This window comes from Heptranchias perlo, chromosome 17 (genome assembly GCF_035084215.1).
Source record: "Heptranchias perlo isolate sHepPer1 chromosome 17, sHepPer1.hap1, whole genome shotgun sequence".
NCBI lineage: Eukaryota > Metazoa > Chordata > Chondrichthyes > Hexanchiformes > Hexanchidae > Heptranchias > Heptranchias perlo.
In genome coordinates this window covers 59,397,574-59,412,656 of record NC_090341.1, presented here as the reverse complement: position 1 = coordinate 59,412,656, position 15,083 = coordinate 59,397,574, and the positions used below count along the sequence as shown (strand labels likewise).

Sequence of the window (15,083 nt, the reverse complement as noted above, 5' to 3'; positions counted from 1 at the left end):
CCTGCGCCACCAGTGCCCACATGCAGGAGTTGGACTCCTCCATCACCTGCGTGATTGTGGACAATGCGCGCGGCACCTCTCCCAGTACCTCGGCAATGTGCTGGTGCCCCTCGACGACTCTCCTTTTCACTGGTGGCCCCCTGGGTTCAGCATCTGGGTCCGGCTGAGCAGAGCCTGGAGATGAGTGCTCCCTCCGTCGCGGACCCTCCGCGGCTGCCCCTGCCACCAGGGTCTGCTCATGCTCACTCGTGCGCGGTGATTCACCAAGTGCAACCCCAACTAGTTGGCGAGGGGGACCCACCGAGGTGCGTGTCTCTGCGCTGGTGGATGGTTGGCTCACATGTGACGATGCACCCTCAGAGACCGGCATGTCCTCTGAGGAATCGCCCTCCACGCACGAAGCGCTCGCAGACGGCCCTGCAAGGGAACAGAGGGCACCATGAGGCATGTGCACAGAGATCGCGGGGCGCCAGATGGCAGGTGATGCTAAGGTCATTCGCGATCATGAGTGTTGAGTGTCGGCGATCCCTTACCGGCCGATGCTGTAGCGCCAGACTCGCCATCGCCCACCGACAGGCACAGTTGTGTTCCGCTCAGCTCCAGCGCCTCCGCCTCGGCGTCCGTGAGCTCGATCACGTGCGGCAGGCCACCTCCGGTGCGGTCCCCTTCCCGCGCGTTCTTGGATCTCTTCTCCTGTGAGGGCAAAACACAGATGCGTGAGTACGTGCAGATTGCATAGTGAGACGCCTGGAGCATCGGTGTGGGTGGGTTGCGCGTGGGGCGGATGGATGGGAGGATGCGTGGGCCACATGCCCGTCCCATTGCATTGGGGTTGGGGCGTGTGGTGGTGTTCGAGTGGGGACAGGGAGGGTGGGTCAGTGCAGGCACGGTGAGGATGGTGAGTGAGTGGCTGTGAGGATTGCTGTGGGAGCGCTGTGGTGGCTGTGCGGAAGGGGTTGTGGGGTGTTTGGCGTGATGGTCGAGACGGGTTCTGGGGGGGGGTGCGTTAGTGTACTCACCTTGCCGGACCTCGTGAGGTCGTTGAATCGCTTGCGGCACTGCTCCCAAGACCTGCTGGTGTTCGAGCTGCTGCTCACCTCCGCCGCCACCTCTCCCCATGCCCTCCTGGTTACCGAGCCAGGGCACTTCTGTCCGTCCCTCGGGAAGAGGGTGTCCCTCCTCCTCCGCACACCGTCCAGGAGGAGCTACAGCGCGTGGTCGGAAAAGCGGGGCGCAGCCTTACCCCTGGGTTGCGCCATGGTCCGCTTCCTGGTGCTGGATGCAGGGGGGGCTCTGTGGGACTGCCCCTTTAAGTGCGGCTCCAACATCGCGCTGGCGTCACTGCGCCATGCGCGGGCGGCCGGCGCACAGCTGGCCTGCGGCAAACCCGGAACAACGGCTCAACTGGATCAATTATCCCGCGATCGCGCGGGGGGCGCCCTCAATTAACCGGCCGCGTTCTCCACGCTCCCGGAGGACCACCCGCTGGGAACCCGCAGGCCTGGTTAAAATCGGGCCCAATGTAAACCGGACTGAGTGTAAATCGGAGTGAGTGTAAATCAGACTCAATGTAAATCGGACTGAGTGTAAATCGGAGTGAGTGTAAATCGTCATGTGTTTAAATCGTGATGGGTTTAAATTGGGCTGAGTGTATATCGGGTAGGGTGTATATATCGGGTAGGGTGTATATATCGGGTAGGGTGTATATCGGGTAGGGTGTATATATCAGGTAGGGTGTATATATCGGGTAGGGTGTATATCGGGTAGGGTGTATATATCGGGTAGGGTGTATATATCGGGTAGGGTGTATATATCGGGTAGGGTGTATATCGGGTAGGGTGTATATATCGGGTAGGGTGTATATATCGGGTAGGGTGTATATATCGGGTAGGGTGTATATATCGGGTAGGGTGTATATCGGGTAGGGTGTATATATCAGGTAGGGTGTATATATCGGGTAGGGTGTATATCGGGTAGGGTGTATATATCAGGTAGGGTGTATATATCGGGTAGGGTGTATATCGGGTAGGGTGTATATATCGGGTAGGGTGTATATATCAGGTAGGGTGTATATCAGGTAGGGTGTATATATCGGGTAGAGTGTGTATATCGGGTAGGGTGTATATCGGGTAGGGTGTATATATCGGGTAGGGTGTATATCAGGTAGGGTGTATATCGGGTAGAGTGTGTATATATCGGGTAGAGTGTGTATATCGGGTAGGGTGTATATCGGGTAGGGTGTATATATCGGGTAGGGTGTATATCAGGTAGGGTGTATATCGGGTAGAGTGTGTATATCGGGTAGGGTGTATATATCGGGTAGGGTGTATATCGGGTAGGGTGTATATCGGGTAGGGTGTATATATCGGGTAGGGTGTATATCGGGTAGGGTGTATATCGGGTAGGGTGTGTATATCGGGTAGAGTGTGTATATCGGGTAGGGTGTATATCGGGTAGGGTGTATATATCGGGTAGGGTGTATATCAGGTAGGGTGTATATCGGGTAGAGTGTGTATATCGGGTAGGGTGTATATCGGGTAGGGTGTATATATCGGGTAGGGTGTATATATCAGGTAGGGTGTATATATCGGGTAGGGTGTATATATCAGGTAGGGTGTATATATCGGGTAGAGTGTGTATATCGGGTAGGGTGTATATCGGGTAGGGTGTATATATCGGGTAGGGTGTATATCAGGTAGGGTGTATATCGGGTAGAGTGTGTATATCGGGTAGGGTGTATATCGGGTAGGGTGTATATATCGGGTAGGGTGTATATATCGGGTAGGGTGTATATCGGGTAGGGTGTGTATATCAGGTAGGGTGTATATATCGGGTAGAGTGTGTATATCGGGTAGGGTGTATATCGGGTAGGGTGTATATATCGGGTAGGGTGTATATCAGGTAGGGTGTATATCGGGTAGAGTGTGTATATCGGGTAGGGTGTATATCGGGTAGGGTGTATATATCGGGTAGGGTGTATATATCGGGTAGGGTGTATATCGGGTAGGGTGTGTATATCAGGTAGGGTGTATATCGGGTAGAGTGTGTATATCGGGTAGGGTGTATATCGGGTAGGGTGTATATGTTGGGTAGGGTGTATATCGGGTATGGTGTGTATATCGGGTAGGGTGTATATCGGGTAGGGTGTATATATCGGGTAGGGTGTATATGTTGGGTAGGGTGTATATCGGGTAGGGTGTATATCGGGTAGGGTGTCTATATCAGGTAGGGTGTATATCGGGTAGAGTGTGTATATCGGGTAGGGTGTATATCGGGTAGGGTGTATATGTTGGGTAGGGTGTATATCGGGTATGGTGTGTATATCGGGTAGGGTGTATATCGGGTAGGGTGTATATCGGGTAGGGTGTATATCGGGTAGGGTGTATATGTTGGGTAGGGTGTATATCGGGTATGGTGTGTATATCGGGTAGGGTGTATATCGGGTAGGGTGTATATCGGGTAGGGTGTATATCGGGTAGGGTGTATATATCAGGTAGGGTGTATATCGGGTAGGGTGTATATCGGGTAGGGTGTATATATCGGGTAGGGTGTATATATCGGGTAGAGTGTATATCAGGTAGGGTGTATATATCGGGTAGGGTGTATATCGGGTAGGGTGTATATATCGGGTAGGGTGTATATATCGGGTAGGGTGTATATCGGGTAGGGTGTATATATCGGGTAGGGTGTATATCAGGTAGGGTGTATATATCGGGTAGGGTGTATATCGGGTAGGGTGTATATATCGGGTAGGGTGTATATCGGGTAGGGTGTATATATCGGGTAGGGTGTATATCAGGTAGGGTGTATATATCGGGTAGGGTGTATATATCGGGTAGGGTGTATATCAGGTAGGGTGTATATCGGGTAGAGTGTGTATATCGGGTAGGGTGTATATCAGGTAGGGTGTATATCGGGTATGGTGTGTATATCGGGTAGGGTGTATATCGGGTAGGGTGTATATATCGGGTAGGGTGTATATATCGGGTAGGGTGTATATCAGGTAGGGTGTATATCGGGTAGAGTGTGTATATCGGGTAGGGTGTATATCAGGTAGGGTGTATATCGGGTATGGTGTGTATATCGGGTAGGGTGTATATCGGGTAGGGTGTATATATCGGGTAGGGTGTATATATCGGGTAGGGTGTATATCAGGTAGGGTGTATATCGGGTAGGGTGTATATCGGGTAGGGTGTATATATCGGGTAGGGTGTATATTGGGTAGGGTGTATATCGGGTAGAGTGTGTATATCGGGTAGGGTGTATATCGGGTAGTGTGTATATGCTGGGTAGGGTGTATATCGGGTATGGTGTGTATATCGGGTAGGGTGTATATCGGGTAGGGTGTATATATCGGGTAGGGTGTATATGTTGGGTAGGGTGTATATCGGGTAGGGTGTATATCGGGTAGGGTGTATATATCAGGTAGGGTGTATATCGGGTAGAGTGTGTATATCGGGTAGGGTGTATATCGGGTATGGTGTGTATAGCGGGTAGGGTGTATATCGGGTAGGGTGTATATCGGGTAGGGTGTATATCGGGTAGGGTGTATATCGGGTAGGGTGTATATCAGGTAGGGTGTATATCGGGTAGGGTGTATATCAGGTAGGGTGTATATCGGGTATGGTGTGTATATCGGGTAGGGTGTATATCGGGTAGGGTGTATATATCGGGTAGGGTGTATATATCAGGTAGGGTGTATATATCGGGTAGGGTGTATATATCAGGTAGGGTGTATATATCGGGTAGAGTGTGTATATCGGGTAGGGTGTATATCGGGTAGGGTGTATATATCGGGTAGGGTGTATATCAGGTAGGGTGTATATCGGGTAGAGTGTGTATATCGGGTAGGGTGTATATCGGGTAGGGTGTATATATCGGGTAGGGTGTATATATCGGGTAGGGTGTATATCGGGTAGGGTGTGTATATCAGGTAGGGTGTATATATCGGGTAGAGTGTGTATATCGGGTAGGGTGTATATCGGGTAGGGTGTATATATCGGGTAGGGTGTATATATCGGGTAGGGTGTATATCGGGTAGGGTGTGTATATCAGGTAGGGTGTATATCGGGTAGAGTGTGTATATCGGGTAGGGTGTATATCGGGTAGGGTGTATATGTTGGGTAGGGTGTATATCGGGTATGGTGTGTATATCGGGTAGGGTGTATATCGGGTAGGGTGTATATATCGGGTAGGGTGTATATGTTGGGTAGGGTGTATATCGGGTAGGGTGTATATCGGGTAGGGTGTCTATATCAGGTAGGGTGTATATCGGGTAGAGTGTGTATATCGGGTAGGGTGTATATCGGGTAGGGTGTATATGTTGGGTAGGGTGTATATCGGGTATGGTGTGTATATCGGGTAGGGTGTATATCGGGTAGGGTGTATATCGGGTAGGGTGTATATCGGGTAGGGTGTATATGTTGGGTAGGGTGTATATCGGGTATGGTGTGTATATCGGGTAGGGTGTATATCGGGTAGGGTGTATATCGGGTAGGGTGTATATCGGGTAGGGTGTATATATCAGGTAGGGTGTATATCGGGTAGGGTGTATATCGGGTAGGGTGTATATATCGGGTAGGGTGTATATCAGGTAGGGTGTATATATCGGGTAGGGTGTATATATCGGGTAGGGTGTATATCAGGTAGGGTGTATATCGGGTAGAGTGTGTATATCGGGTAGGGTGTATATCAGGTAGGGTGTATATCGGGTATGGTGTGTATATCGGGTAGGGTGTATATCGGGTAGGGTGTATATATCGGGTAGGGTGTATATATCGGGTAGGGTGTATATCAGGTAGGGTGTATATCGGGTAGAGTGTGTATATCGGGTAGGGTGTATATCAGGTAGGGTGTATATCGGGTATGGTGTGTATATCGGGTAGGGTGTATATCGGGTAGGGTGTATATATCGGGTAGGGTGTATATATCGGGTAGGGTGTATATCAGGTAGGGTGTATATCGGGTAGGGTGTATATCGGGTAGGGTGTATATATCGGGTAGGGTGTATATTGGGTAGGGTGTATATCGGGTAGAGTGTGTATATCGGGTAGGGTGTATATCGGGTAGTGTGTATATGCTGGGTAGGGTGTATATCGGGTATGGTGTGTATATCGGGTAGGGTGTATATCGGGTAGGGTGTATATATCGGGTAGGGTGTATATGTTGGGTAGGGTGTATATCGGGTAGGGTGTATATCGGGTAGGGTGTATATATCAGGTAGGGTGTATATCGGGTAGAGTGTGTATATCGGGTAGGGTGTATATCGGGTATGGTGTGTATAGCGGGTAGGGTGTATATCGGGTAGGGTGTATATCGGGTAGGGTGTATATCGGGTAGGGTGTATATCGGGTAGGGTGTATATCAGGTAGGGTGTATATCGGGTAGGGTGTATATCAGGTAGGGTGTATATCGGGTATGGTGTGTATATCGGGTAGGGTGTATATCGGGTAGGGTGTATATCGGGTAGGGTGTATATATCAGGTAGGGTGTATATCGGGTAGGGTGTATATCGGGTAGGGTGTATATCGGGTAGGGTGTATATCAGGTAGGGTGTATATCGGGTAGGGTGTATATCGGGTAGGGTGTATATCGGGTAGGGTGTATATCGGGTAGGGTGTATATATCGGGTCGGGTGTATATCGGGTAGGGTGTATATCGGGACCGGTGTATATATCGGGTAGGGTGTATATTTCAGGTAGGGTGTGTACATCGGGTAGGGTGTATACATCGGGTAGAGTGTATATCGGGTAGGGTGTATATCGGGTAGGGTGTATATATCGGGTAGGGTGTATATCGGGTAGGGTGTATATCGGGTCGGGTGTATATATCGGGTAGGGTGTGTACATCGGGTAGGGTGTATACATCGGGTAGGGTGTATATCGGGTAGGGTGTATATATCGGGTAGGGTGTATATCGGGTAGGGTGTATATCGGGTAGGGTGTGTATATCGGGTATGGTGTGTATATCGGGTAGGGTGTATATCGGGTAGGGTGTATATATCGGGTCGGGTGTATATATCGGGTAGGGTGTATATTTCAGGTAGGGTGTATATCGGGTAGGGTGTATATCGGGTAGGGTGTATATCGGGTAGGGTGTATATATCGGGTAGGGTGTATATTTCAGGTAGGGTGTGTACATCGGGTAGGGTGTATATATCGGGTAGGGTGTATATATCGGGTAGGGTGTATATCGGGTCGGGTGTATATATCGGGTAGGGTGTATATTTCAGGAAGGGTGTGTACATCGGGTAGGGTGTATATATCGGGTAGGGTGTATATCGGGTCGGGTGTATATCGGGTAGGGTGTGTATATCGGGTATGGTATGTATATCGGGTAGGGTGTATATCGGGTAGGGTGTATATATCGGGTCGGGTGTATATATCGGGTAGGGTGTATATTTCAGGTAGGGTGTATATCGGGTAGGGTGTATATCGGGTAGGGTGTATATATCGGGTAGGGTGTATATATCGGGTAGGGTGTATATTTCAGGTAGGGTGTGTACATCGGGTAGGGTGTATATATCGGGTAGGGTGTATATATCGGGTAGGGTGTATATCGGGTCGGGTGTATATATCGGGTAGGGTGTATATTTCAGGTAGGGTGTGTACATCGGGTAGGGTGTATATATCGGGTAGGGTGTATATCGGGTCGGGTGTATATATCGGGTAGGGTGTATATTTCAGGTAGGGTGTGTACATCGGATAGGGTGTGTATATCGGGTAGGGTGTGTATATCGGGTAGGGTGTATATCGGGTCGTGTGTATATCGGGTAGGGTGTATTACGGGTCGGGTGTATATCGGGTCGGGTGTATATATCGGGTAGGGTGTATATTTCAGGTAGGGTGTGTACATCGGGTAGGGTGTATACATCGGGTAGAGTGTATATCGGGTAGGGTGTGTATATCGGGTAGGGTGTATATCGGGTCGGGTGTATATATCGGGTAGGGTGTAAATTCGATGGATGGCAAATCGTACGTGGTGTAATCCAGGTGGGCTGTAAATCGTACCTGGTGTAAATCAGGAGATGTTAATATGGTGTTGTGTGTATCGTACCTGGTGTAAATCAGATCAGGTGCATATCGCACATGGTGTAAATTGGCCTAGCTGTAAATTAGGTGTGGTGTAAACCAAACTCGGTGTAAATCCGACTGTGTAAATCAGAGGTTGAAAATCGGGGGCTGTAAATTGTTCATGGTGTAAATCGAAGGTTGTGTAAATTGTACATGGTGTAAATCGGAAGGTGCAAATCGGGGGTCAATATTCGATGGTGTAAATCGGGAGGTATAAATAGGGCGTGCGTAAATCAGGGCTGGGTGTAAATCAGGTGGAGTGTATAATATAATGGTGTAAATTGGGTGAAGTGCATAATATAATGGTGTAAATTGGGTGAAGTGCATAATATAATGGTGTAAATTGGGTGAAGTGCATAATATAATGGTGTAAATTGGGTGAAGTGCATAATATAATGGTGTAAATTGGGTGAAGTGCATAATATAATGGTGTAAATTGGGTGAAGTGCATAATATAATGGTGTAAATTGGGTGAAGTGCATAATATAATCGTGTAAATTGGGTGGAATGTTTAATATAATGGTGTACATTGGGTGAAGTGTATAATATAATGGTGTTAATTGAGAGAAGTGCATAATATAATGGTGTAAATTGGGTGGTGTATAATATAATGGTGTAAATCGGGTGGAGTGTATAATATAATGGTGTAAATCAGGTGGAGTGTATAATATAATGGTGTAAATTGGGTGAAGTGCATAATATAATGGTGTAAATTGGGTGGAGTGTATAATATAATGGTGTAAATTGGGTGGAGTGTATAATATAATGGTGTAAATTTGGTGGAGTGTATAATATAATGGTGTAAATTGGGTGGTGTGTATAATATAATTGTGTAAATTGGGTGGAGTGTATAATATAATGGTGTAAATTGGGTGGAGTGTATAATATAATGGTGTAAATTGGGTGGAGTGTATAATATAATGGTGTAAATTGGGTGGAATGTAAGTCATGCATGGAGTAAATTGTACATGGTGTATACCTGGCGGGTGTTAGTCGGGCGGGCTTTTATTCTGGTGGGATGTAAATCGGGCAGGGTGTAAATCCTTTATAATAGACTCTAGCATTTTCCCTACTACTGATGTTAGGCTAACCGGTCTGTAGTTCCCTGTTTTCTCTCTCCCTCCTTTTTTAAATAGTGGGGTTACATTTGCCACCCTCCAATCTGCAGGAACTGTTCCATAATCTATCGAATTTTGGAAGATGACAACTAATGCATCCACTATTTCCATGGCTACCTCTTTTAGTATTCTGGGATGCAGATTATCAGGCTCTGGGGATTTATCGGCTTTCAGTCCCATTAATTTCTCCAGCATTATTTTTTTACCAATACTAATTTCCTTTAATTCCTCCTTCTCACTAGTCCCTTGGTTCCCTAGCATTTCTGGGAAGTTATTTGTGTCCTCTTCCGTGAAGACAGAACCAAAGTATTTGTTTAATTGCTCTGCCATTTCCCTGTTACCCTTTATAAATTCTCCCGTTTCTGACTGTAAGGGACCTACATTTGTCTTCACTAATCTTTTTCTTTTTACATACTTGTAGAAGCTTTTACAGTCCACTTTTATGTTCCTTGCAAGTTTACTCCCATACTCTGTTTTCCCCCCTTAATCAATCTCTTGGTCCTTTTTTGCTGAATTCTAAACTGCTCCCAATCCTCAGGCTTGCTACTTTTTCTGGCAACTTTATCTGACTCCTCTTTGGATCTAATACTATCCTTAATTTCTTTTGTTAGCCATGGTTGGGCACTTTTCCTTTTGTGTTTTTGCGCCAGAAAAGAATGTATAATTGTTGCAATTCATGCATTTGTTCCTTAAATGTTAGCCATTGCCTATCCACTGTCATGCCTTTTAATGAAGCTTCCCAATCTATCATAGTCAACTCACTCCTCATACCTTCGTAGTTTCCTTTGTTTAGATTTAGGACCCTAGTTTCAGATTGGTCTACTTCACTTTCCATCTTAATGAAGAATTCTATCATGTTATGGTCACTCTTCCCTAAAGGACCCCGCACAAGATTATTAATTAACCCCTTCTCATTGCACAATACCCAATCTAGGATAGCCTGTTCCCTGGTTGGCTTCTCAATGTACTGGTCTAAAAAACCATCTTGTACACACTCCAGGAATTCATCCTCCACAGTATTATTGCTAATTTGCTTTGGCCAGTCTATATGCAGATTAAAGTCACCCATGATTACTGTAGTATCCTTGTTACATGCATCTCTAATTTCCTGTTTGATCCCATCCCCTACATTACCACTACTGTTTAGAGGCCTATAGACAACTCCCACCAGTGTTTTCTGCCCCTTGGTGCTTCTTAACTCCACCCAGACTGATTCTACATCTTGATTTTCTGAGCCAATATCCTTTCTCACTATTGCTCTGATTTCATCCTTTACTAACAATGCCAACCCACCTCCTTTTCCTTTTTGCCTGTCCTTCCTAAATATCGAATACTCTTAAATATTCAGCTCCCAGCCTTGGTCACCCTGCAGCCATGTCTCTGTAATTGCTATTATATCATATCCGTTTACATCTATTTGCGCTGTTAATTCGTCTACCTTATTACGAATACTTCGTGCATTCAGATACAGTGCCTTTAGATTTGTCTTTTTAACATTTTTAGACATCTTAACATTTTTATGCACTATGGCCCTATTAGACTTATTACCATTTTTTCTTACCCGGACCCTATTTATTGTCTTTTGTTTGTTCGCTCTGTCCCTTCCTGACACAATCTGGTTATCCTGACCCCAATCACTTTCCTGCACAGCTTCTTTGCCTTTTCTCTTTAGCATTCTAGATTTCTCTCCATCGGGACCCTCCCCCCCCCTTATTTAGTTTAAAGCCCTATCTATCTCCCTAGTTATTCAATTCGCTAGAACTCTGGTCCCACGTCATTGGATTTGTTGGAGATGGTGATGTCATTGGGTTTGTTGGAGATGCTGATGTCATTGGGTTTATTGGAGATGCTGATGTCATTGGGTTTGTTGGAGAAGGTGATGTCATTGGGTTTATTGGAGAAGGTGATGTCATTGGGTTTGTTGGAGATGCTGATGTCATTGGGTTTGTTGGAGATGGTGATGTCATTGGGTTGTTGGAGAAGGTGATGTCATTGGGTTTGTTGGAGATGGCGATGTCATTGGGTTTGTTGGAGATGGCGATGTCATTGGGTTTGTTGGAGAAGGTGATGTCATTGGGTTTATTGGAGGTGATACTGTGATTCGTTTTGTTTGAGATGATATTGTCACTAGATTTGTTGCTTATGATGTCGTCATTGGGTTTATTAGAGATGACGAATTCATTGGCATTGTTCAGGATGATGTTGTTATTGGGTTTGTTGGATGTTACTCTGTCATTGATTGGTTGCTGTCTGTGCCAGGGACTGACTGTTTTTTTCTCTGATTGACTCCCTCAGGTGAAGTCTCTCTTTGGTGCCTTGTGGTTCTGGCCATTGAACGATACGTGGTTGTCTGTAAACCCATGGCCAACTTCCGATTTGGCAGCCAACATGCCATCATGGGCGTGGCCTTCACATGGGTCATGGCCCTAGCTTGTTCCGTTCCCCCACTGGTCGGATGGTCCAGGTACTCACACTTGCAATACATTACACCTAGCCCAGTACACCCTCCAAACACCAGGCCGCATCTCACAGCAACACTTTCCTTTCAGATAAGTTAGATCTCAACATAATGCGACTCTCATTGGGGTTTGATCGCACTTAATTCCCAGCAACTGAATTGTTAGCCTGTCTATCCCTGTCATTACCAACAAGGAGAGATGAAATGTTATTTAACAGGGGACTTAAAGCCGAACCCGACAGAATTGTTTAAACACAGCTCATTTCAGTCAATCTCTGTGAGGGTGTCAGCTGTAACTCAGTGGTAGCACTCTTGCCTCTGAGGTAGCTGGCCATGGGTTCCCATCCCATTGGACTTGAGCAGAGACTTGAGCAGAAAATCTTGGCTGACACTTCAATGCCAGTACTGAGTGACTCCTGCACTGTCCGAGGTGCCGTCTTTCAGATGAGACGTTAAACCGAGGTCCTGTCTGCCCTCTCAGGTGGATATAAAAGATCCCATGGCACTATTTGAAAAAAGAGCAGGGGAGTTCTCCTGGTGTCCTGGCCAATATTTATCCCTCAACCAATATTCTTAAAACAGATTATCTGGTCATTATCTCCACTGTCTGTGGGAAGTGCTGTGCACAAATTAGCTGCTGTGTTTCCTACATTAAATAGTGACTACACTTCCAAAGTGCTTAATTGGCTGTGAAGTGGTTTGGGATGTCCTGAGGTTGTGAAAGGCCCTGTGTAAATTCAAGTTCTTTCTTTCTTTTCTCGTTCTTGTAACCTGAAGAGCTCCTTCCCTTTGCAGGTATATCCCCGAAGGAATACAATGTGCGTGTGGAGTTGATTACTACACCATGAAACCGGGACTGAACAATGAATCCTTTGTCCTCTACATGTTCAGCGTCCACTTCCTCACCCCTATGACTATTATATTCTTTTGCTACGGTCGACTGGTCTGCACTGTCAAAGAGGTGATTTCAAAACCATTTCTGAGTTACTTCTGCTTGATCATATATCCTATTGTAGTCATGTACTTTCTAAGACAGTGACTTGATTGTTCTGGTAGCTAGGGGTAGGACTGTTGCTTTTTCAAAAAATATTCATTCCCAGGATGAGTGACCCTGGCAAGATCACATTGAATGCCAGTCCCTAATTGCCCTGAAGGCATCAAGAGTCAACCAGGTAGGGGTGGGACTGGAGTCACAAATAGGCCAGACCAGGTAGGCGTGGGACTGGAGTCACAAATAGGCCAGACCAGGTAGGGGTGGGACTGGAGTCACAAATAGGCCAGACCAGGTAGGGGTGGGACTGGAGTCACAAATAGGCCAGACCAGGTAGGCGTGGGACTGGAGTCACAAATAGGCCAGACCAGGTAGGCGTGGGACTGGAGTCACAAATAGGCCAGACCAGGTAGGGGTGGGACTGGAGTCACAAATAGGCCAGACCAGGTAGGCGTGGGACTGGAGTCACAAATAGGCTAGACCAGGTAGGCGTGGGATTGGAGTCACAAATAGGCCAGACCAGGTAGGGGTGGGACTGGAGTTACAAATAAGCCAGACCAGGTAGGGGTGGGACTGGAGTTACAAATAAGCCAGACCAGGTAGGCGTGGCAGGTTCCCTTCCCTGAAGGACATCAGTGAATCAGTTGGGTTTTTAAGACAATCTGACAGTTTCCATGGTAACTTTATCAGGTGCCAGCCCACAAATTACCACAACATTGCTTTGGTGGGATTTGAACTCATAACCTCTAAGGGGTACCAGTCCCGTCCCATAAACACTAGGATACCATACCTGCCAGTCCACATCTGTCTGTGATCTGGGCTCTGGGTCTTGGTTTGAATGTCTTGCCAAAGGAATGTTCTGTAATCTCAGTCTCCCACCCCCACCTTGTTTGCTGATCACTGAACAAGATAATGTGGCAGAGTCTTGCACTCATTGAGATCAGAGTGCCCGGCCCAGCGACCATCCTGTACAGACTCTCCTCATTCTCCGATGCTCAGTGTGCTCTCCTTCTCCTCCGTAGGCCGCAGCCCAGCAGCAGGAATCAGAATCCACCCAGAGGGCCGAGCGAGAAGTCAGCCGCATGGTGATCCTCATGGTGATTGCCTTCATCGTCTGTTGGGTTCCATATGCTTCAGTGGCTTTCTACATCTTCCTCAACCAAGGCAGCGAGTTCGGGCCCATTTTCATGACTTTTCCGTCTTTCTTTGCCAAAAGCTCAGCTCTGTACAACCCTCTCATTTACATCCTGATGAACAAGCAGGTAGGAGGCCCGTCTCTCTCACGCTGGCTCTCACTTTCTCTCTCTGTCTCTCTCTCCCCCTCTGTCTCTCACTCTCACTCTATCTGTCGATCTCTCAGTCTCTCTCTCTCTTTCTCAGTCTCACTCTCTCTCTCTCTCTCAGTCTCTCTCTCTCTTTCTCAGTCTCTCTCACTCTCTCTCTCTCTCTCTCAGTCTCTCTCTATGTCTTTCTCTCTCTCCCAGTCTCTCTTGCTGTATATGTCTCTCTCAGTTTCTCTCTCTCTCTATGTCTCTCCCTCTCTCTCTTTCCATGTCTCTCTCTCTCTTGCTCTCTATTTATGTCTCTCTCTCTCTATGTCTCTGTCTCCCTCTCTCTCTCTATGTCTCTCTCTCTCAGTCTCTCTCCATGTCTCTCTCTCTCTGTCTCTCTCTCAGTCTCTCTCGCTCTCTCTCTCTATGTCTCTCTCTCTCAGTCTCTCTCTATGTCTCTCTCTCTCTCACTCTCTCTCTATGTCTCTTTCTCTCTCTCAGTCTCTCTCTCTCTCTCTCTCTATGTCTCTCTCTCTCTCACTCTCTCTCTATGTTTCTCTCTCCATGTCTCTCTCTCTCTCTCTATGTCTCTCTCTCTCTCTCAGTCTCTCTCTCTCTCTATGTCTCTCTCTCTCTCAGTCTCTCTCTCTATGTCTCTCTCTCTCACTCAGTCTCTCTCGATGTCTCTCTTTCTCTCAGTCTCTCTCGCTCTCTCTCTCAGTCTCTCTCTCTCTCTATGTCTCTCTCTCTCTGTCTCACTCGCTCTCTCTTTATCTCTCTCTCTTTCTCAGTCTCTCTCTCTCTCTCTCTCAGTCTCTCTCTCTCTCAGTCTCTCTCACTCTCTCTCTCTCAGTCTCTCTCTCTCAGTCTCTCTCTCTCTCTCTCAGTCTCTCTCTCTCAGTCTCTCTCTCTCTCTCTATGTCTCTCTCTCCATGTCTCTCTCTCTCTCGCTCTCTATGTCTCTCTCTCTCTCAGTCTCAGTCTCTCTCGCTCTCTCTCAGTCTCTCTCTCTCTCTCTATGTCTCTCTCTCTCTCACTCTCTCTCTATGTCTCTCTCTCTCTCTCTCTCACTCTCTCTATGTCTCTCTCAGTCTTTCTCTCTATGTCTCTCTCTCCATGTCTCTCTCTCTCTATGTCTCTCTCTCACTCTCTATGTCTCTCTCTCTCTCTCAG

General features: G+C 47.1%; 1 protein-coding gene across 1 annotated transcript in view; it reads left to right on the top strand.

Annotated features, from left to right (window-relative positions):
• The window catches only part of LOC137334334 (rhodopsin), a 97,033-nt gene that overhangs the window by 75,914 nt on the left and 6,036 nt on the right, over positions 1–15,083 (top strand). The window contains exons 2-4 of the mRNA XM_067999034.1: positions 11,486–11,654; positions 12,444–12,609; positions 13,662–13,901. Coding sequence (XP_067855135.1) covers positions 11,486–11,654; positions 12,444–12,609; positions 13,662–13,901 — 575 coding nt within the window. The remainder of the gene's footprint in view (positions 1–11,485; positions 11,655–12,443; positions 12,610–13,661; positions 13,902–15,083) is intronic.